The sequence below is a fragment of the Oryza glaberrima genome, chromosome 5 (assembly GCF_000147395.1).
Source record: "Oryza glaberrima chromosome 5, OglaRS2, whole genome shotgun sequence".
Lineage (NCBI taxonomy): Eukaryota > Viridiplantae > Streptophyta > Magnoliopsida > Poales > Poaceae > Oryza > Oryza glaberrima.
The window spans coordinates 23,059,524-23,081,271 of NC_068330.1; the positions used below are offsets into that span (position 1 = coordinate 23,059,524).

A 21,748-nucleotide genomic window follows, 5' to 3' on the forward strand; every position below is an offset into this window, starting at 1 on the left:
TGGTGGTTGCGCAGGATGGCCGTGCGGCACCGCTTTGGTCCCGCGGCGTGGTAGTGCGGCGCCATGACCCGGGTGTGCGGCAACGTGATGGAGGGCAGGAACACGTGGGGCAGTGTCGGTGCCGCACAACGGCTACACAGGAACGCGTCAATGGCGTGCAACGGTGACGTCGGGCCGCCTCGGTGATGCGCAACGGCGACGCAGGACTGCCTCGGGACCGTTTCGGCCCGCGCGCCACCACTCTGTCGCTCCCCAGGCTGTGGGAGCAAGGCGGTGCCACATGCTCGTCCTGCGCGCCTGCCGGTCCTGCGGCATGGAAGAGCGGCACCGAGGCGGTCCCGTGTCTCCGTTATGTGGTAGAGGTATATTTGAGCAATTTTTTTCTATGCAGGTATATAAACACAGAATACTATTAAAAAGGGTATACTTTCATTTTTTTCTTTACAAAATGTGTTTTGTCGTATATTTTTGTACGGCTAATGGGCTTTCAACTATCGCTCAGGCTGGGCCTTTTGTTTGGGCCTGGCCCAATACTCTTTTGGAGTAAAGAGAAGCACTGGCGAACGCGCGCACACATCACCACAGCACACCGTTTTTAAAACAAACTAGGAATTGGAAAAGAAAATAAGTCAGAAAGGAGAAGAAAATTCATGGATTGCTTGAAGGGATAGTAACAGTTGAAACGTCAAAGATTAGCGTCTTAATTTTACTGCACCACAAACGGAAATATCCGTTACGTTTGCTAAATTTTGCTCTCTTTGGCTGGAAATATTGGACGACGTGTGCATGGCTGCATGCTTATGTACGTACATCCTCCGTTTCATATTATAAAACTTTCTATCATTACCCATATTTATCTATATGTTAATGAATCTAGATATATATGTGTCTAGATTCATTAATATCTATGTAAATATAGGCAATGCTAAAAAGTCTTAAAACCTGAAACGGAGGCAGTACATAAACAATTGTGCATGTCCTGAAGTACTCCCGTGTTTTAAAAAAAAATAATCTTAGAGATGTATTTGGACAACGTACATGTCAAAGATATACATCCTTATGATTAGATTTTTTTTTTTTTGAAACGGAGAGAGTACCTCTCCCATTTCATTAACGAAATGACAACTTGCAGTTTCTGGGGTTCCTAGAACACCCATTCCTCCCACAAAAGAGCCTGTAGATGACAGGTACTAGTACTACATGACATCGAATTAGCAGAGGAACATCCCAATTAATGGGTGTCAAGTCGCAGATCTCTTTCAGAAATTAAGAGGGTGCAGACACGCATATGTTTAGTTGTTGTCAGTATTCGCGACATATGCGTGGCTCCGCCTGGTATTGATTAGATTGAATTTCGTTTGATGCTAACTGATTTCAGATGTTTTAGTTTCTGGCTAATAGTTGTTTTTCTCATAATCTATGTATAAACATATTGCCGAATATTTTAATTTGATTAGTAAAACAACCAGCAAGTGAAACGTATGTATCTCAGCAATCAAACATAAGCGTATAGTTGGTGCCAGTCTTAACCAAAATGTCAACTCCGCATATCCAATAGCCACATGCTGTCAATTTTTAAATCTCACATCGATGTTTGTTAAGAGGTGGTGAGGCTAGCCGGTAAGACCCTAGGTCTTTCTCCGTGCTGTCAGTTTTGGAGATTTGGTTACTGTGCAGTGCAGTGCAGTTGCTACTGTAACTGCAAGTGGCACCACCTCATGAATCAAAGCAAAATGGCAAGACCAACTGTAATACTATTGTAGCAGCTGATTTGAACTGTTAATTAGATCAGAAAATAAACAAGCACAATAGCAACTGCATTGGATATTTGGATCTCTGTTACAGTTTTTGCCTCTCAGCTCCCCATCAGCGATGTCTCCCTCTCCTGTTCATGATGCCCTTTCCCTTTCCTGCTTTTCCAAGGAGAGGGGTCGCAAGCCATCATCACGCAAGCCAAAACAAGAGTAGATTCATTACCAAGGCCAGGCCAAACAGAGCAAAGTTCTCTAACATGTGGAACCTGAAAATCGTCGCTTCCGCGAATTGCATGATGTTTACACCCGGCCTTGGCTGTTTCTGCCAAATCGGTTGGCCAATCAAAAACAAAACAGCTCCAAAAACGGCAGGACGGTACACACACTCGCCATCCATGGAGCATCTACAACAGAGCTAAGGAGAAGGTTTGGCTGGACGACTCCTCCCTTTGGACGACTTCCATTGCATATGAATGTCATGAGCAATCCTTCTCGCATCGGCAGCCGTTCCCATCAGGCCACGACGGGAGAATCCCACGGAGTATAGACCCCTCTCGCCCTTCCACCCGTTTGGAAACGCTTTCCTTGGCAACCCATCTTTTTCTGAAAACAGCCCTTGGTCCTGCTCAAAGTGAGCCAAATGGCGCCAAAAAAGAGGCCAAAGAGTCAGGAGGTACACAAATTTCATGTGTATGAACTTGTTTCAAATTGGCTGTAGGTTGTCTTGAGTGACTGAATATTAAACAAAACACTGGATACGAGAGGAGGAGCCCTCATATCGGAATTTATTAAGAAAAGTGAGGCTCGAACCTAGGTTGGCAAGCCCACCACCTTATGGTGCTAGCCGCCTAGCCTGAAGACCGCTCAACCTTTCTAGGCGACTCAATATTGGTGAACACGTTTTTCAGGAAAAGAAATACTGAAATTCTTCTACAGCAAAAGGAACATCAGCTGTATTGCCATATACCTTTAACCAGCAGGGAACGTTGCTTTTGTAGCCGGTGGCAAGTACAATGGCGTCAAACTGCTCTGAACGACCATCCACAAATTTTACTTGCTGCCCTGCAATTCTTCTTATGGCAGGTCGGACCTTCACAAGAAAAAATCATCCAGAAAATAAATCAACCCATGATTGTAAGAGGCTATGAATGTTCATGAATATTTTTGGAAAAATAGTGAAAATAAACCTTTATATCTCCGGACTTGATCTTTGCAAGAGTGCCAATGTCAAGGATGGGTGTCTTTCCTGACAGTGATTTCAGCTCAAGTGGCCCAAGACTAGGCCTTTTCAACCCAAATTGTGATGTATCACCAAGAATCGCTCGTGCAACAAGCAGTAAAATCCGGTCTACGATATGGATCGGCAACCATTTGAGCAGCCACATTGCAAGCCGGAAGGTCGGCTGACCTAGCATCTCCCTGGGCAAGATGTGCACCTGCAAACCCATGATCCAAAATTTCTTAAGGCACGCTAACGAGGTTAAAGCTTTTGTTTTTTTTGGCTTGGTGATTGGAACAAATGTTAATCAGAACTAATTTTACAGTGAGTAATATGCCTGTGAAAGTATGGGTTTCATCCTTATTTCCTCGTACCCAACACAGTATACTATATCTAACAATATAAGCTGATTTAGCAATTTGTAACCAAACCCATGCCATTTCAAAATTTTAGAGCCATCAGAAAGGACTGCCTTTGTCAAGAAAACTAGGTTCTCAATCTATTGTGCTAGTGTTTCGTAACGATGTGTTCTCATTGCAGTGACAAGGTGCCATGCACCACTTAGTGCTTTCATTTTTTTTGAAAAAAAACTCTAAATAAAAAATTAGACTTTACAACCAAGTTTTTTTAAAAAAATTAAAACAGACAGTAAAACTGCTAATTATATTTCAACAAGTGGAAGTAAAAACCCTAGGTGGGTTGCAAGAAAAGAATACAGGACCACCGGCTGGCTAAACAACCACACAGCACTCGCCATAACTTAGAACAAACTCACTAACAATTGAAACCACTGACGGAGCCCGACATAGGGCATCGTTACTAAGCTTGACACATAAACAACATAGGAGGTTCGACTTTGGGCAGAAAACATTTTAAGAGAGAAGTAATCAATAGACCAAAATAATTTGGATGAATGCCATGAATTGCTCAAATATTAAAGATGCACAAACACCATGGAAGTATAGGGCAAGTGTTGCTCCTGGTGCACTTTATAACAAACACAGGCATTAGGTCAAAGAACTAACTAAAGGAAACCAACAAGTAAACATCCCACATACTATAATCTACATGTGAGTTTTATTGGGCAAAGAATGAATATAAAGTATAAACAACTATATATTACACAGAATGGCATAAACTATAAAACAAGTATAAAACTAACAGGCATAGAGGAAAAATCACATACTGCATCTCTTACTACAATATGAGGGTAGCCATTGTGGTTGCACAGGTCTAGGCACACCTCCATGCCAGAGTTGCCACACCCTACAACAAGGACAGTCTTCCCAGCGAACTTAGAACCGCTCTTGTATGCGCTAGTGTGGATGACACTTCCTCGAAACTCTTCCAAGCCATCGATCATTGGCAGCACGGCCTCTGAATTCTCTCCGGTTGCAACAACCAGCCACTGCGACACATACTCAACATCATCTTCCATCATGCCAGTGGCCTGTGTAGTCCTCACCCGCCATAGCATCAGTCGCTCGTCAAATTCTGCGCACACCACTGTATGATTGTACATAGGATTGATACCAAACTTTGCAGCATAGCTCTCCAGGTAAGCCACAAACTGCTGCTTTGTGGGGTAATCAGGGTAGCTGGCAGGGAAAGGAAAGAGAGGAAGTTCACAGAACTGACGAGGTAGATGAAGGCTGAGGCGGTCATACATCTTGAGCTGCCATAGAGGAGCTAAGCAGCTCGAGCGCTCAAGAACAAGGCTGTCGATTCCCTTCTCCTTCAGGCATGCAGCAGCAGCGAGTCCAGATGGCCCTGCGCCAACAACTATTGGCCCTTGAACCCAAACAAGCTGGTGGGAACAACACATAGCAGCAGGAGGTATGCATGCAACTCTCCTCTTGTGGCGGTTTTTGATGGATCAATGGTGCTTTTGGTTGTAGAAGGTGTCAACTGTCAAGGAAATAGGATCACAAGTTCACTTGCACTCATTTTCCTCCCCAGAAATTCATGAGAATGGCTTAGCTTTGATATGCTTGATGATGGTGTTCTCTTGATCTAACTAAGAATAAATGATTGTGTTGGGTACTTGGGTCAAGCACACATGGTGGAATAATGAACTAGCAAAGCTACATCTGATTTCGAAGGGTAGCAGGGGAGATAAATACTCTCAAGAAGAATTGGCACAAACGTTGTCCAGTTGAAGATACCATGTTGGGAGGGCATGTACTGTATGTACAGTGGTGTAGTCGGTTATTCCCCTTTTGGGGTGGCTAATTAATGTCTCTATCTTATATGCAAATACCAAAGTAAATAGGATGTGTGTTATTACCTCATGCATTCAAGTGTTTGCTCAAAGGCACTGTTCATGGTAATCACAAATAAATCCTTAACAAGATAGGTCGGATACATTTATATTGTGTGTGCATGTGCAAGAAACTGACTTGCAGATGCAGAGATGTTCAGGGAACATATGTCTGAAGCGTATTTGATGGACAATCTTCAAGAATTTAGACATTCAGGGACATATGTTGACATTGTACATAATATTTGTACTGTTAATAGGGAAAAGTTACACAAGATTGTATACAAAACTCCATGGGAAGATGTACCTTTTCCTTTGTAGCCAGTCGATCTCAAGAAGGGTACTCCTGGAGTTTTGGCATATAACTCCTGGTTTTCCTTGCTTTAATAACAGAAGTCATTTAATGGGTAAACCAAGCAAGTCAGTAGGAACATGCATGCATATAACATCTAAAGCAGGCGTAATTTGTTATCTCAATATATTTTTCCACCTAATGTAAAGCACGCTTATTAAGTATTACTCATGATACAATACATGATACTACTATCTCGTAGTAGTCTACAATCTGGAATGTGTTTTCACCTTGCTAAAGTAATTATGTTGGAGAGTTTGTGTTCTATGAGGCATCAACACTAGCCTATAGTAATAAAGCTATCATTTCGAGAACAGTAGGGAAGTTCACAACTGAAGTAAATTTATTAATACATTAATAACAGTAGAGTCCTCCAGACCCAAGTGTCTAAGAGAAGCACACTGTCTAAGAGAAAAAGGATTTTCATTAACCAAGCATGAAGAAATTAGCATTTGACCCCAAGTGAAACAGGGACAATGAAACATCAGTAATGAAGAATTCACTCATTCAGAGCTGATAGGCAAAGTAATTGCATATCAACATTTTGGAGTAGTTAAGACTGCAGAAAATATTCATGCATGAATAATAATGGAGCAAATCCTAACAAGACAATATGTATATTCAAAAAAAAAATATTAAACCAAAATATTTTGCTTCTTTTGGAAGGCTATTGGAACTGCACGTCGAACCCACCATTATCACCCATAGCTGACAGACATCATCTATAGATTTGTGGCCCATATCTTATGAATGACCTTGTAGAGCAACTGTTGTACCTAGTTGTTCAAAGGTCCCCTCGAAACAAGGATGCCAAGAAATGGCTTTGTGGCTTGATCAAAGTTCTGATGAAATATAGATTAAATTTATAGACAGCGGCAAGAACAATCTCCAGTCTAACTTATCTCTAATATATTATAAAAATTGAAGATGTTTTTGCCGGTATTTTGGTACGTCATCCATGTATGAGTCGGTTTTTAAATTCGTTTGCTTTTGGAATCTATCTATTTCTATTCTACTATTATAAAAATTGAAGATGTTTCCGCGGTCTGTCATCCGTGTTTGAGTCGGTTATAAAAATTGAAGATGTTTCCGCGGTTCGTCATCCGTATTTGAGTCGGTTTTAATTTTATGTTTTGGTTTTAATCTATATCTCTTCTCTATCTCTACTATTATAAAAATTGAAGATGTTTTGCCGGTATTTTGGTATGTCATCCGTGTATGAGTCGGTTTTTAAGTTCGTTTGCTTTTGAAAATATATATCCGTATTTGAGTTGGTTTTTAAGATCGTTCACTTTTGGTAATACAGAAGAAATCATATAAGAAATCTGTTTTAAAAAAACTTGCATGCTAACTTAAGACGATCGGACTCCTAACTGCAGCTCATGATTTTCTAAAAATATATATATCCAAGCAAACTCGCACAGTGAATTTCATCTTAACTAAACCATATAACAATAATAAGATTAAAGTAGATTTCCCCCGTTGCAACGCACGAGCATTTTTTCTAGTAACTTAAATTTGTGACATGATATGAAGGACGATTATTAAAAAATTCACAGCTGATGAAAACAGCACAGCCTTCTTATAATCTCCAGTCTACTAATTTTGCACCTCGGATCTCACAAGTATTTTTGTATTTTACCACTGTCCAGCAATGGACCGTGGATAGAAGTAAATTGTGTTGCAGGCCAAAAACAACTGATACGTTGGAGGGAAAACTGGTTTTTAAGGTTGAACAGAGCTGTGTCCCGATTGTTTTTCTAGCTTGACGGTGATTGACAAGGAAACGGCCCCCGCGTCGCCTCCTGCGTGGGCGACTCGGGCGGCGGAAATCTAGCCGCCGCCGCCGCCCCCCTCCAACTCTCATCTCTGCCTCGCCGCCGCCTGAGCGAGTGGCCGGCAAAGCCAGCGGGGCTCGCGGCGGCGGTCACCCCCGGTTCCGGCGCGGAGGACCAAAAGATGGAGCCGGCCACATCAACGCCGGCATCGAGGTGGGTGCACGGAAGAGGTGGAGACGGGGAAGGCGCCGCTGGATCTGGGCCAGAGGCCGGTGGCATGGCGCTGGCGACGACGTCCAGCTCCAGGGCCGCCGAGCTCGGATCCGGCCGGATATAGTGCTCCCACCACCGGCAGCGTCGTCGATCTTGGAGGGGCCAGGAGGCGTGAGGTGGTGGCGGCCCTGTGATGGGGGTGGCTGGATCTGGCGCCCCTTGGCCAGATCCGTTGCCCTACCGGCCAGAAGGACGACACCGAGCTGTCAAGGCGAGGTGGGGGCCGACGCGCCCTTGCCAGTGCGGGGATGGCTGCGGGAGGCCGGTGACAGAGGAGGGGGCTGGGCGCGTGCAACGGAGGGGGGGTGCATGCCCTCGTTGGCGCGGAGACAGTGGCGGCCGCCTGCTGCGCTCACCGACGGTTGCGGGAGAGAATCTTGGTGGCGGCGCAGTGGAGTGTGGGCGCTCGTGGTGATGATGGCAGCGGCTGGCCGAGCTTTGACAGCCAGATCCATGGCCGCCTTGGCCGGATCTGGTCGGGTCGGCGGCGTTGCGGGCGCTTGTGGCGACGGGTCACGCTTGGTCAACCCGTGCAGCAGAGGATGGCAGCGGCATGGCGGCGGGCTAGGCTTGGCGGCTAGAGGGACGATGTGGTGGTCCGGCAATGTACGAAGTGCGGGTGGGTTGTGTGGTTTTGGATGACGCTGGCGAAAACCTTGGCTGGCCTTTGATTGGCTTGACAAAGGCGGCGCCATTAGGCGTCGTTTCCCTCCTTGGAGGCGTTGTTATGGCGGCTTCTCTCACTACCAAAACCTTCCCATGCAACAATGGTCGTTCGTGGACCCCTGGCGAGGCCTTCGCCTCCTGGGTTCCATTCTTGGATGTGGTGAGCATCCAACTTTCTTCGTTTTCTTCTAGGTGAAGTCGGAGCTGTTTTGTTGTGGTGCAATGAAGTTTGGCAACGATAACATGTTGTAGTCTTCAAGGGGTGTTGGTGCTAGCTGTGTTCAAGTGGTGCTCTGGCAGCTTGGGCTGATGTTCAAAGTGGACAATCGGTGACTTGCTCGTTTTTGGATGCTTTTGGCAACGATGATGTGATAGCCATGGAGTCGGAGCTGCTGTGTCACTAGACGACAAGCTCGGCAACGATAGCACTTGCCTCGCGAAAGTCGAAGTCTTTGTGTCGCTTACAACAAGCTCTTTATCGATGGTTGTTTTGGGCTCCACCATTGTTCTTTTTTCACGCTTTTGGTAGCTTAGGTTAGTTAGAATAGTGTGGTTTTCGCTCAGTTTTTCCTAATTAATTGTGCATTGTAAGGTTTGGTCTCGTTTTTTTTTAAATGGGACACCTTCTTCTTAATATAAAACGTAGGCAAAAGCCTGACCGTTTGAAAAAAAAAAAAAAGGTTGAACAGAGCTATAGAGACAACATTGTTTTCAGAAACAGGGCCAGGACAGTAGCAAGAGTCTGTTTACCTACTGGATTCTCCACTTATTAATACATCCAGACTATATTGTCTGTTACTAAATTTCCTTACAGTTTTAGTTTGGAGAATATATCCTAAGCAACCTGTCCTCTAGTGATGTAGTAAACAGTGAGGTTCACTAGATGCAGCTTGTCTGCTATGCAGTCATAACTTTCTCCCAGTCCCTCTTCAGTAATTCAGTCTGTGCACCATGATCTCTTGGGTGTCCACTTGGACTTTTGCAGCCATAGCCACTCTCAAAATGCTAATGTCTTTAGGTTATTGATGAAACAGCTCCAGTGTATTTTGTGTCAGTTTGTTAAGAGTGAACAGTCCTCTCACATGGCATGGATCCCATATCAAAACATGCGCGCCAGCAATTAGTACTACAGGACATGGTTTGTGCTCTTGTGAAGGTTTATCACTCCAATGAGAGGCCATGGTTTGGACAGCAAGAATCAAGAGGTTTTTGGATCAAAGTTCTGCTAAGTCGCACTCTACATTACTCTACTGCTCTTTACGTAACATTATTATAAACTACCGCTCTTCAGGGATGAATTGTTTCCAGAATTGACACCGTTGACTTTTCAGTATATGCTTGACCATTCGTCTTATTCAAAAAATTTAAGTAATTATTTATTCTTTTCATATCATTTGATTCATTATTAAATATACTTTCATGTACATATATAGTTTTACATATTTCACAAACTTTTCTAATAAAACGAACGGTCAAACATGTGCTAAAAAGTCAACAGTGTCAAACATTTTAAAACGGAGGGAGTATAAGACAAGCATCTTCTCAATTTGACAGTCTCTTACAAAGAAATGTGGTGTACAAGCTAGGTTCGTTATATTTTTTTTTTAGCTAATTCTAGCAAAACCTGAAGATGCTTTAAGAATCAATACTAACATTGGATTAGTAAATGTTGCTAATTTTTTCCCTAAACAACAGCATAGTGCAGGACAGATATATAACCTGTCACAAGGAGTTCCATTCTTCCATATTCATATCCTAACAGAACTTGAGCTACCCCAATGATATCAAGTAATATCTGGTGGCTGGTGTGCACGTTTACTTTTGTATGTACAGTTGTCTGTGAACTATGTACAGCAAGCAAGCTAACATAAAAATTCCAAAAGTCATAAAAGAAACCAAACAGTGATAATTGGTCCATTTGCTAATTTATACACTAGGTTCATAGCTAGGACAGGAATCATACCCTTCATATTTGCTACTTTGAAAACGATGGCAACATTTTCATCACTCTTCTCGCCAAGCATGAGAACAATCATACGAAGACAAATAGGATCCAAAACTGTTAGGATCAAAAAGGCCTGAGGCTGCAAATCATCACCAAAATCCAGTCACCACAAAAAGGCCACCTGGCAACTTGCAAAAGAATATTCTAATGACCTTTGTCAAGAAGGATATCTCAAGACTTGGAATAACACACAAAGTAAATTAGTATCACATGGCAAAAAGAAAGTGGCATTATACTATCACATTTCACTGTCCTGTAGTACTACAGGTCTACAGCAAACATAAGTCTATATCACATTTCCCTTTTCTTCGAAATAAAGTACGGATGAAAAGCAGGAATCAGAAATTAATCAGATTACGAGTGTAAATTTTTAAGAGCATAGTGGTCGTGAGGGGAAACATCCACCACCGAAGTGTCTTTCGGCACAAAAACGGATATTTGTTCTATCAGGTTTATCTTAGATATCCCACTACCACAAGAGTAAATTTACTGGGAAATCATCTCAATGAAAAAAAAAATCTACTTCCCCCGTTTCACAATGCAAATCATTCTAATATTTCTAGATATATATATCTATTTAGATTCATTAACATCAATATGAATATGAAAAATGCTAAAATAACTTGTATTGTGAAACGAAACGGGGGAAGTACAATTAAAGCGAAAGACTATCTCCGTAGTAAACTAGTAAAATGCAATTAAATTTCAGGCTTACTAGGCGGAGCCAAAGTAGAAGCGGATTGGCGCAAACGAACGGGAAAGAGCCTCCCAAATTCGCCCAACACGCCATCGCATTAACATCTCCAAATTGCCCACAAACGAACGGGAAAGAGGAGGAACCACAAACGTAGCTCAGATTCACACCTCGACAAAAGGACAAAATCTTGCAGGCACATCAACAAAAGTACGAGCAATTCTTCCAGGACGGGGGAACCCAAAATTTTCAGCCTCCCGCAGCCTCAGAGGAAGGATCAGCAGGAGATTTTAGGGTTTCGAATAGGGAGGGGGAGAAGGAGCGGCAGATGTTGCGGCCGAAACAGCAGAGTCCACGAAGCGGGCCGTGCGTAAGCCGAAAGAATAGAATAGTTCTATAAATACTTTGGGCCGGCTACATAAGGAAGCTAATGGGTTTAAATTGATGGGCCTGATCATCAAAATAGAGTAGTACTGACATGGGCTTTTCACAGCAGCATCCACTGCTAAAATAAACATTAAAAAGACTCGGTTAAAATACGCAAATATGATTTATTCAATATCAATCTTAACAGGTTACAAAAGATGACAGGACCATTGTTTAATTATTAAACAGCTAAATATTGTAGAATTAACAGACTCATACAAAACAGTGCAAATGTAGCAGTCTGCATTCAATGTTAACGTTCTTCAGCCGCAATTTTCAATCCACAATCCAGTCTGCATTTAGATCCTGAAATTGAGAAAAAGTGACAGTTGGTAGTTTAAAAAAAATTAGAGTTTATGTGATTGTGATGTGATGAAAAGTTGGGAATTTGGAGGAAGATTGATGTGAACTAAACAGGGCCCCAATCCACAGATGCAGCACTTCCGCAAAGGCCATGTTTAGTTCACACCCAACTTCCCCCAAATCTCCCAACTTTCCATCGCATCTCCATCACATCATAGTAGGTTCATGGTAGGTTGTTGTATCCACAGATGCAGCACTTCAGCAAGATCAGTTCACGCTCAGTTCACAAAGGCCAAGTTTAACACAAAATCAGAGAACATAAATTATATCAAATATGGCAAAATAAATAAATCTTTAGTAACCGTTTTTGAGATGGGTGCGTAAAGGCCGTCAGTTAGGAGCGAAAGACTATTTATTCAAAGTAATCATAACCACTAGGGTTTGATCATCTGAACTATGCATTTTTGCTCATCACTCGACCTTGTAACCAATTTACATCCACATCGGCATCAAACCTCTTAAAAAATCATAGTTTTCAAAACCATATCAAAAATCAAAATAAGATTTTTAGTCAGATCCAAACAATGATAAGAGACCTCAGAAGGAAGGCAGTAGTAGGGTATGTCCTCACAAGATTTCAGAGAGAAAGGTTTCCACATTGATCATCATAGGCCTCAAAAGTAAACGAAAAGGATAAAGATGACGAAATATACAACACAATGACATGCATCAATAAATCTGACCTCATAGAGAAGATTAGGCTTTTCCACATGAAAATTCAGACATATGCTTGTCTATATTTTAATCTAATCATCGGCCAATATAACTGCACAATGAATCCAAAAGAAGAGCCAAACGAAAGAAAATCACCAAAGAAGATCTGATCTCATGAGGAATCGAAAATTGATTTGGTTACAGAGGACTCGGAATATGGGTGGTGATATATCAGGATGGTCGGCAAGGCAAAAACAATTTGCCAGTTACGACGAACGAGACCAATAGATACGATCTTCACCGTCCTCGATACCAAAAACACAAATCAAATCCCCCACTCGAACAACGAAAAAGTAAATTAACCATTGCAAAATACCTGGCAAAGGAAAAACCAAACGGAAAGAACAAGATCTGAAATCGCAGATCAACCCGAGACGAGCGAACAAGAAGAGGAAGCAGATGCAACCATGCGAAAGAAGATAGATAGCGGCGTGGAGGATGAAGATGATGGAGATGACTTCTCTTGCTCGTGCTTATATAGAGGCATCTGGGGAATTAGGGTTTGACTCCTTGACGGCGGGGGAGCTCGACTCGTGCAGTTCTCGGGAGCCGTTCGATTAGTGAATCGCGACCGTCCAATCGTGATCGGTTGGAGTGGGCCCAAACCGTCATGTTCGGCCCACAAGGCCCAAACATATGGGCCCAAGTAATAAGCCCTAGTGACCTAGGACGACGGAGACTCCACCCAGCAGGTTCGCCGTCGCCATGGCGTCCGCCCGCGCCGCGCTCCTCCGCCGCCACTGCCTCGCCGCAGCCGGCGGCGCCAACCCCGTGCTCTTCTCCGGCCATGGCCTCCGCTACCGCAAGCTGGAGGTCATCCTCACCACGGTAACAGCCTGTTCTCCAGCTCGTCCCTTTCGATCCGCGGCCACTTCGCTTTGGGCTGTCTCTTTGATGCGTGCGAGGTTACTGGAAGGTGGGGAATGCGTATAGCATTGCGACGATCTGAGTGCGGGTTTGTGGGTCGATTATTTGATTCGACGTTTGGATTTGAGCGAAATGTTGTTAGTCAAGTGAGTAGCAATTTCAGATTATTCCGCGCGTCTTAGGGATAATTGGAGTAGAAATTTCAGATTATTCCGCTCGTATTGAGCTAGTAGTTTTTCTTCAATTGAGAAACGATCATCCATTTGGTGGACACTTCATGGTGCAAAATGATCTCATGGCGGTGCCTTTGTCATATGTTGATTGGAAATGTTAGGAGTTAAAACTGTGTTGTTTTCCCACTCAATGGTTTCTTCCTGGAATGCTGTAGACGATTGATAAGCTGGGGAAAGCGGGGGAGGTAGTGAAGGTGGCCCCAGGACACTTCCGCAACCACCTTATGCCCAAGATGCTCGCTGTCCCAAACATTGACAAATTCGCTCTACTCATCCGTGAGCAGCGCAAGGTTTGTTTCCTTTAGTTCTTCAATATACAATAAACAATCGAACAATTGAACATGTAATAGCTATATTTTAGCTACTTACAAGCATCTTTACTACAGCTTGGTTATTTGATAGTAAATGAATGTTTGCATTGTTTCTATAACCTGAATCTATATGGGTATATGAATTGCACCATAGGTTATAGGTTCTGTGATTTTTGCTATGGATGGTGAATTCTACTTCTTCATGCACAATTTGTCATAGTATTTCTTGGATTGTTGGTAGTTTTGTTTATGCGCAAATAAGGTTTAAATTACTGTGGTCCCACTAGTTTATCACTATTCAAGTTTACTTGTTGTCGACTTGTCACTTGTTTGGATGCAGTGTAAACTATAAGTTTGTGCCTGAAAATATCATTCTTATTTGTTTGATCAGCTTTACCAACGTCAAGAGGAGGAGGTGGTGAAAGAAGTCCGACAAGAAGATGATGATGCTAAGGTAATGATGTACATCATTGAACAGATACCATTTTATCAATTTCTTCATGGTCTGTTGCTTTTTAATATTGTTTCAAGTGCTGAATTGCCTTTGATATGTACTCTTTGGAGCTACAGATTATCTTAGGCCGTGTACTATGTTTTTGTATAAAGTTCTGAAGTTGTATTTCATATTTTCATTTCAGCTCTATGCCAACATAGGAACACACTGTTAATTTCTGTTTTGTAGAAGTTATACTTTGGATACATTTCTGAGCACAATGGTTACAATACTGTCTTAATTTTCTTACACGCACATCTGAACTATTCAGTGTATGAAAAAAATTGAACATAGCGCCTTTAATAGTTCTTTTACTTCTTGTTTGGTAGTCATTATACTTAGTACTGCTTAAGTGTTTCGCTTTATTTACTCAACACTGTTATGATACTATCTTCAGTGACTAAATTTGAGTACAGTAGCTTTCCTGGCTCTGTAATGTGCACACTTTTGTTCATTCTTGAAACCACCTTTGGTTCATTCTTGAAACCACATTTTTTTTCACTGATAATATCATCAGATTTCGAGTTGAATCAGCAGCTGCTCCAACTCCAAGAATTTATGGAGCTAAGAAAACCCAACTCTGAAATAACTTGGAGTTGGAGCTGTGCCAAACAGGGCCTTAGATCTGAAAGTGTCATATTCTGGTTTATCAGTCACATACTTCCTTCTGCTTTCAATTGTTACTCATTTACTTCTGAAAACTTTTGAACAGCAACAGGAAGAGAAACTGAAGGAGTATCAAACGGCAGCAAAGCGTCTTGATAATGCTCTCTTGGTTAGTATGATTATTACTCCAAAATCGTGAATCCTGCTGCAGCCTGTTTGGTTTCATATTACAATCAACCAACTATTTCTTTATACTCGTTCACATTAGCCGGCAATTGTGATATTGCCCATTGAACTATTGATGATCATTGGTATTTTGATAGGTGTTGAGGAGATTCATCTCAGTTGGGAATGAACTACGGTCTCCTGTGACAAAGGACGAAATTGTTTCCGAGGTGCGCCTCCAGCTCAGTCACACTCCTTGTTCCAAAGTTTCAGATTTGTAGTAATATCTCAATTTAATCAACAGGTTGCAAGGCAACTCAATATCAATATCCACCCAGACAATCTTCACCTGCCGTCACCATTGGCATCCCTTGGGGAGTTTGAGCTGCCCCTCCGTTTGCCAAGGGATATACCACGCCCAGAAGGCAAGCTACAATGGACTCTAACGGTTAAGATCAGAAGAAAATAAGTACAATCCATGGGGTAACTTTGTTCCCCCTCCAAGGAGGTGAATGATACGAAAACGTTGCAGAATTCAGAGCAAGAGACTTCAGATAAGGTTTGCTGCAAAATTCAGTCCCATTTTGAAAATGGTGGACTGCATTCTGCGGTGTGGTTTTTCGAACCTGCTTATAGACATTCTTGGCCTTTCCTTGAGAGGATGATCGGTACTAGCCATTTTCATTCGTGAATACTGAATAATCTTTCTGGAATAGATATGTTGCAACAGTTTTTAGCAGCCAGACAGCATGGCCTGTGTATTGTCTACAACGTCGTATTTTGTTAATTTAGTATATCGTTGCCTATGCAAGCATAGCTATTGTTGCAAACATCCACTTATTTAATCTTAATGTCATCCTAGACGCTACGAGTTCACGACGAATTATTAGAGGTTTTAACGATGTTAAAATTGCACGCAAGACAGTGCGAGAAGGCTTTATATTTCAAGAGTTCACCAGGATGACCTTCAACATGGTTAAAGGCAAGTGCTGTCAACGCTCAAAACAGTAAGAAGTAAAGAAGGCATTACAACTACGAAGCATTCTTGTATAGAACGTGGTAGAAAGTGCAAACCATGGTACAAACTGCCAACGGATGAACAAGGAATATATGAGTCACCTACTTCTACTAATTTACAGATCCTTGTGATCCTAGAGCTCGACAGACTACTAATACATCGTGTTGCTCAGGATCTAGTTCACTGTACTTGGTCTGATAATTTTAGTCAAGTTGCAACCAAGGAGAGATCTCAGCTTCTGCTTGCTCCTGTTCTGTCTCCAAGAATTGTCTGTGGGTCCAGAGTTGATAGAATTTGGGGCATCGACATGCCACCAGATACAACAATTTCTGCATGACGTGTTAAGAATAAATCAAGGAATTTTATAACAGAACAAAGTTGAACTACCTTCATGAATATCAAGTGGAAATGGGACACGGAAAGGACATGCTTATGACTAACCGATGCCTTCACGGACAGAAAGATTTGGCCTTATAACATCCTTCGAATTTACCATGAAGATATCACCAATATAAAGATGGTTAGTTGGGACATACACGCAGTACAGTTCCTCTTGACCAGTATAACTCTGTTACAACGTGATGATGAGATGAAATTAGGTACTGAAACCAGACATTTACTCCATGCTAATATAAAAGCTGAACGGATATCAACAATTTTATTATTTTTGTATAAATGACATAAACATCTTAATGTAATGTAATCTCAAGCGAAATAATAGTTAATAGTCGTCTTACCTGGAGAGAGACTGATGATGTAATGAAACCAAATGCATATTCTCCAATACGAGGATGCCTTATGATGACCACTTCCTTGAATGCCTGTTTGTTCTGATCTGTAGAAACCAGAGTTAATTAGAAATCAGAGTTAATTTGAACCCAAGCTAATTTGCAGACATGCTATTAGTGCGACAGTAGGTTTACCTGGTGATATTGCAGCACTTATTTGCTTGGATGCATTGTAGATATGACGGACAAGTGGCATGCGCTTAATAATCCACTCACCAAGGCTAAGGACAGACGCTCCAACCCAAGATGACATGAAGACTCCAACCACAAATATGAAGGTAACAGAAGTGATAAAGCCAAGACCTGAGGATTCATTTGTAGAATAAATAGGGTGAAAAAAAAAAGTAATAGGCAACAAGCATCCCACATTCCACTCATATGCGATCAAGTTCAAACATCAAATGAATTTGCTCTACATCATTGATCATTCAAATGCCAAGCTTCCCAGACCTCTGACCAACTATCAGCTAGGACTAATCTATACCAGAATTATTACACCTAACATTGTACCAGCACAAAACTTTTTCATAAAATGTAAACAGAAATGTGTAACATGTAAAGGACTCAGCACTAAACTAAAAGCACAATGAATGCTGTTTTGGGGGAAAGAAATTATAACATGAGCAATCAACTATTTCAGAAATATTTGGTGAGTTCACATACCAAATATGTTGATTCCCAGTTGAGCATAGATTGGCGAGAAGAATCCGTCAACAAAATGAATGAACCACCATGTGATGTAGAATGTTATTGCTATGGGGAAGAGAATTACACTGGAAGTATCCGGAAAAGAAAATGAACAAACAAACATCTTAGTGTATAAACTAGCATGTGGAAAGATAAATTCATATACTATCATTGAAATTATCATAGCATAAGAAAACAGTGTTAAACCTTAATTGTGTGCTTCATCATTGTCATTGCCATGTGAATATATACACAATCACTAATCAAGCAACCACACGAGTATCAATCTATAACTCTACATAACTTCCAACCAAACGTGACCATCTTGGCATTTAACCAATTTCTCCAAGCTGATTTCCTTTTAAAAAATAAAGACTATATCCCAGATTGCAAGAAATAGGTACCCACTATCATACGAACCAGCAATGAACCTAGTGATCTTACCAAAGCACTTGCCTGAATTACTCTCAGTTCTGCAAAGAGAACAGAAGTTTGAATTCTGGAAGATTTTATTAATTCTGGAACCCATAAATTTGACCTTTTGAATTGTAACCACATTCCTTAAGTATGCTATAATACATACCCACAACAACCGTGTCATGTATGATAAACCATCACAGACACTGTAGCATAAATAGAACTTTCTTTTAGCTAGAAAGAATTATACTGTTCACTGGTAGACAGTACTCAGATGCATAGAAGAACGAGCAGAAATTTATTAGGCAGCATCCTTCAGAGACTTACCATCCAGTCATGAATTTCTTTGAAGCCCAACTTCGGACCACCTTATGAAAAGCCTGCATCATAGAAAACATAAAGGGAATCAGAACATGGGATTATCAGGCTTCAACAATATGAGGAGAGATGTCAAATCTGTATAGCATACTTTTTGTGCAAGGCAAGTATCAGATGCGAAAAGCAGGAATAAGAACATAAACGTTACACTTGGAACTTTTTGTTGAACAATGTTTTTTGAAAAATAGCTGTCATTGCGGTTCACTTGAGCAATCGAGGAGGTTTAGGAATTTCCAAATATCATAACCAAATAAATAATTTACATAACATCTTGCTCTGTTCAAGTGGTAATATCAACTGAAGCTGCGACTTCTCCCCTTTACTTTCTAAGCAGACTAAATGAGCAATACCATACAATATATCAAGCAAGTGAGCTCATCACTAATATGAAATAACTGGGTTCATCACATCAAACATGGGCATAGTATCGTTATCCTAGCTCCCAAACACAACAATGAAGCATATCCTATCACATAAACTGCAATAGTGATATTTTTTCCACCTTACATCTCACCAGTAAACCCCTAATCTACAACAGGATAAGAGACACAACGAACAAAACAGCAAAATCGTGCACTAAGCTATTATAAGCCAAAAATATACAGAATTAAACTGCAGCTGAATTAAAATGAGGAAAAGTAAACCCTAAGGGATTCAGGTGGAAGGGGGAGAGGACTGGGCTGGGATGGGCACCTCGCGGCTGGAGGAGGACAGAGCGGCGGACGCGGAGGAGGAGGCCGCCCTGTCGCCGTCCCCGTCGCCGTCTCCGGGGGCCGAGCCGCCGCCGGAGACGGGGATGAGGAGCTCCCGGTCCCGGTCGCGGCTGCCCATCTGGCTCAGCGGAGACTTCTCGTCGCCCATCGGGCACCTCCCTGCCACCGCTGCCGCCGCCGCCGCCGCGACCTCCCGGGCGGCCTCGGTCGTCGCGATCGCTGCGAAACGGGGATGCGGCTCGGCGCGAGCGAGATGAGGGTGTCTCCCCTTCTCTTTTGTTTTTCGCGTCGTCTTCTCTTTTTGTTTTTCCGCGTTTGCTTTTTTTTTTTTTTGTTATGCCCTTATTGAGAGTAATACTTGTCGGCTGTCGAGTCGTGTGATCGTGTCTAGTTTTCGTTAGCGTGTCTACCCACCTGTCGCCGTGGAATGGGGGCAACGTGTACAGTACTCCTACGCAGGGGCGGATTAGGAAAAAAAGTTGGGAGACTCAGCATACCGAGTATACCGGCATAAACACATCATCTTAGTATTAAACTATGCTAAAATGCTTTTAAGAGATCTTTAGCACATTCTATCTAATCTTATCAACCATGGCGAAAAAAATGAAGGTGGCTTAGGGGGGTATTCATGGGTTCGGTGGGTGTAGGGGGGACTCAAATCCCTCTGCACCCATGTTGAATCCGCCCCTACTCCTACGTGATGGTATTTATCACGAGATGACGCATGATTTGGGTCTAAAATAATCGTCAAATCACCTAGATTCACACATCACTATGGCCTTGTTTAGTTACTATGCAAAAACTTTTCACCTTGTCACGTCGAATGTTTGGACACATGCATAGAATATTAAATGTAGACAAAAAAACTAATTACACAGATTGCGTGTAAATTGCGAGACGAATCTTTAAGCCTAATTGTGCCATGATTTGACAATGTGGTGCTACATTAAACATTTGCTAATGATAGATTAATTAGGCTTAATAAATTTGTCTCACGGTTTACATGCAGAATCTGTAATTTGTTTTGTTACTAGACTATGTTTAATACTTCAAATGTGTATCCGTATATCCGATGTGACACGTCAAAAATTTTCACCATTGGAACTAAACAGGGCCTACATGAGGCGTGTACAGATTTTTGAGCAAAGATCAAATCGGTAAGAAATTCGGTTGTTGTATACTACTACCGCCGTCTAATAATATTGCAACCTAATACTCCATCCGTCCCAAAATATAAGGGATTTTAGAGGGACGTGACACTTTCTAATGCTATGAATCTAAACAAGAGACAAGATTCGTAGTCGTATTAGGAAGTGTCACATCACTCCAAAATCCTTTGTATTATGGGACAGAGGGAATATGAGACAAGACGTATTCTAATGCTACGAATCTGAATAAGGTATATTCATATTCATACTATTAAGATGTGTTACATTTGATACTAGATTGTTATATTATAGGACGAAGGCACTGGCATATAGAGAAAGTTGTTCGTTAAGTGTGATGAGCAATACTTTTTTCCCGAAATATTGCGTCCTAACAGCAAATCAAATACTCCTATATGCAAATCGGACATATGTTATTGCAGAAAAACCATCAACCACTCTTAGGGAAATATGGTTATTTGAAGACAAAATCCTCCAGACTTTGCCACAAAACTTTTTGCATAGTGTGTGGCCTAACAAAAAGGAAAAAAAAAAGAGGCTTGCCGAACTTCCATAGTATAGGTGTACTAGCAGCAAAGTGTCCACTGACTTATACCGTTATACACAATGCTCAAGACACACTGAGAGAAATATGATATTTAAATTAGCATATTGAATTAGTAGTATGTGTATATTTTACAAGTTGAGTTTTACTAGTGGTTTTTAAAGAGACGTCGGAGATATAGATGCTTAACACTAGTTAACATAAGAATATAGTAGTGTCTTGCACTCCGGATTATCCTTAGCTCCAGCATTTCGTCCTAGACTCCTGGTTTTCATCAAGCATGCCAAGGAGCTCGCTAAATTCAGCTGCTGCTTCTCTAGCCTAGTAAGAGCATCTCCAACCGACTCTCTATTTGACTCTCTAAGTTAAAGAAAAAACGAGCTCCAGCAAACTCTCCATCCAGATAGCCAAATTGCTCCTCCGGCTGACCAAATGTAGCCAGCCTCCTCCACTAGCCAAGGTGGGTCCTACCACCACTCCCAGTCCCATCCTTCCTCTCTTGGTGGCGATGGCGTGGCAACGGCGTTGTTGGCCGAGGGCGCAGCGATGGCGCCGATGGCCATAGACGAGCCCCCATGACCCCCTCCTTCCTTGCCTTCTCCTCCTCCTCCACTGCCTTCGGCCTCCCTCCCAAGCCCCAGCCACCCTCCTCCGCCTCTGCCTCTGTGCCTACCACCGCGCGGCCGCGGAGCTTCCGTCGCTTCATGCTCACCCACGCCGCCACGGGACACGACCTGAAACCACCGCTGCTGCCCGAGGGGACCGAGAGGAGGTCGCTCGCGGTGAGGACGGGGGAGCTGTTCCTGGGGCTGGCGGTGCTGCTGATGCGCATGGGAAGGGGCGGGGCGGCGGTGGAGG

At 42.3% G+C, this 21,748-nt stretch overlaps 3 protein-coding genes and 3 non-coding genes across 6 annotated transcripts; 1 reads left to right on the forward strand and 5 right to left on the reverse strand.

Moving 5' to 3' along the window:
• Positions 1 to 1,952: 1,952 nt before the first annotated feature.
• Positions 1,953 to 4,960, reverse strand: LOC127774760 (indole-3-pyruvate monooxygenase YUCCA2-like). The gene is made up of 4 exons (XM_052301054.1): positions 4,160 to 4,960; positions 2,942 to 3,190; positions 2,722 to 2,844; positions 1,953 to 2,376 (listed from the first exon to the last, which is right to left on the reverse strand). The coding sequence occupies exons 1-4, from the start codon at positions 4,796 to 4,798 to the stop codon at positions 2,170 to 2,172; spliced, it is 1,218 nt and encodes a 405-aa protein (XP_052157014.1). The 5' UTR covers positions 4,799 to 4,960; the 3' UTR covers positions 1,953 to 2,169.
• Positions 4,961 to 12,112: 7,152 nt separating this feature from the next.
• On the reverse strand, positions 12,113 to 12,214 carry LOC127775265 (small nucleolar RNA snR60/Z15/Z230/Z193/J17). The gene has a single exon (XR_008017937.1). It is a non-coding gene; the product is annotated as a small nucleolar RNA snR60/Z15/Z230/Z193/J17 (small nucleolar RNA).
• Positions 12,215 to 12,323: 109 nt separating this feature from the next.
• LOC127775280 (small nucleolar RNA U83) lies at positions 12,324 to 12,404 on the reverse strand. The gene has a single exon (XR_008017951.1). It is a non-coding gene; the product is annotated as a small nucleolar RNA U83 (small nucleolar RNA).
• A 245-nt stretch (positions 12,405 to 12,649) lies between these two features.
• Positions 12,650 to 12,750, reverse strand: LOC127775277 (small nucleolar RNA Z43). Its single transcript, XR_008017948.1, has one exon. It is a non-coding gene; the product is annotated as a small nucleolar RNA Z43 (small nucleolar RNA).
• Positions 12,751 to 13,177: 427 nt separating this feature from the next.
• Positions 13,178 to 15,985, forward strand: LOC127775116 (uncharacterized). The gene is made up of 6 exons (XM_052301425.1): positions 13,178 to 13,332; positions 13,760 to 13,894; positions 14,307 to 14,369; positions 15,121 to 15,183; positions 15,338 to 15,409; positions 15,484 to 15,985. Exons 1-6 carry the CDS (start codon positions 13,210 to 13,212, stop codon positions 15,646 to 15,648), a joined length of 621 nt encoding a protein of 206 aa, XP_052157385.1. The 5' UTR covers positions 13,178 to 13,209; the 3' UTR covers positions 15,649 to 15,985.
• A 181-nt stretch (positions 15,986 to 16,166) lies between these two features.
• LOC127775113 (protein LIKE COV 1-like) lies at positions 16,167 to 19,483 on the reverse strand. The gene is made up of 7 exons (XM_052301422.1): positions 19,161 to 19,483; positions 18,417 to 18,469; positions 17,649 to 17,758; positions 17,121 to 17,288; positions 16,935 to 17,032; positions 16,639 to 16,765; positions 16,167 to 16,526 (listed from the first exon to the last, which is right to left on the reverse strand). Exons 1-7 carry the CDS (start codon positions 19,326 to 19,328, stop codon positions 16,429 to 16,431), a joined length of 822 nt encoding a protein of 273 aa, XP_052157382.1. The 5' UTR covers positions 19,329 to 19,483; the 3' UTR covers positions 16,167 to 16,428.
• Positions 19,484 to 21,748: the final 2,265 nt, after the last annotated feature.

What these genes read in the sequence shown, in the direction of transcription:
- LOC127774760 (XM_052301054.1), bottom strand. Translation starts at nt 4,798, where the DNA reads ATGTGTTGTTCCCACCAGCTTGTTTGGGTTCAAGGGCCAATAGTTGTT. An exon ending in ATATTGTAGTAAGAGATGCA is followed by an intron (nt 3,191 to 4,159) that starts GTATGTGATTTT and finishes ATGGGTTTGCAG; the next exon opens with GTGCACATCTTGCCCAGGGA. An exon ending in TCAAGTCCGGAGATATAAAG is followed by an intron (nt 2,845 to 2,941) that starts GTTTATTTTCAC and finishes TTTCTTGTGAAG; the next exon opens with GTCCGACCTGCCATAAGAAG.
- LOC127775116 (XM_052301425.1), top strand. Translation starts at nt 13,210, where the DNA reads ATGGCGTCCGCCCGCGCCGCGCTCCTCCGCCGCCACTGCCTCGCCGCA. An exon ending in TGGAGGTCATCCTCACCACG is followed by an intron (nt 13,333 to 13,759) that starts GTAACAGCCTGT and finishes GGAATGCTGTAG; the next exon opens with ACGATTGATAAGCTGGGGAA. An exon ending in AGGACGAAATTGTTTCCGAG is followed by an intron (nt 15,410 to 15,483) that starts GTGCGCCTCCAG and finishes TTTAATCAACAG; the next exon opens with GTTGCAAGGCAACTCAATAT.
- LOC127775113 (XM_052301422.1), bottom strand. Translation starts at nt 19,328, where the DNA reads ATGGGCGACGAGAAGTCTCCGCTGAGCCAGATGGGCAGCCGCGACCGG. An exon ending in CATCATCAGTCTCTCTCCAG is followed by an intron (nt 16,766 to 16,934) that starts GTAAGACGACTA and finishes ACGTTGTAACAG; the next exon opens with AGTTATACTGGTCAAGAGGA. An exon ending in TTCTGTCCGTGAAGGCATCG is followed by an intron (nt 16,527 to 16,638) that starts GTTAGTCATAAG and finishes CACGTCATGCAG; the next exon opens with AAATTGTTGTATCTGGTGGC.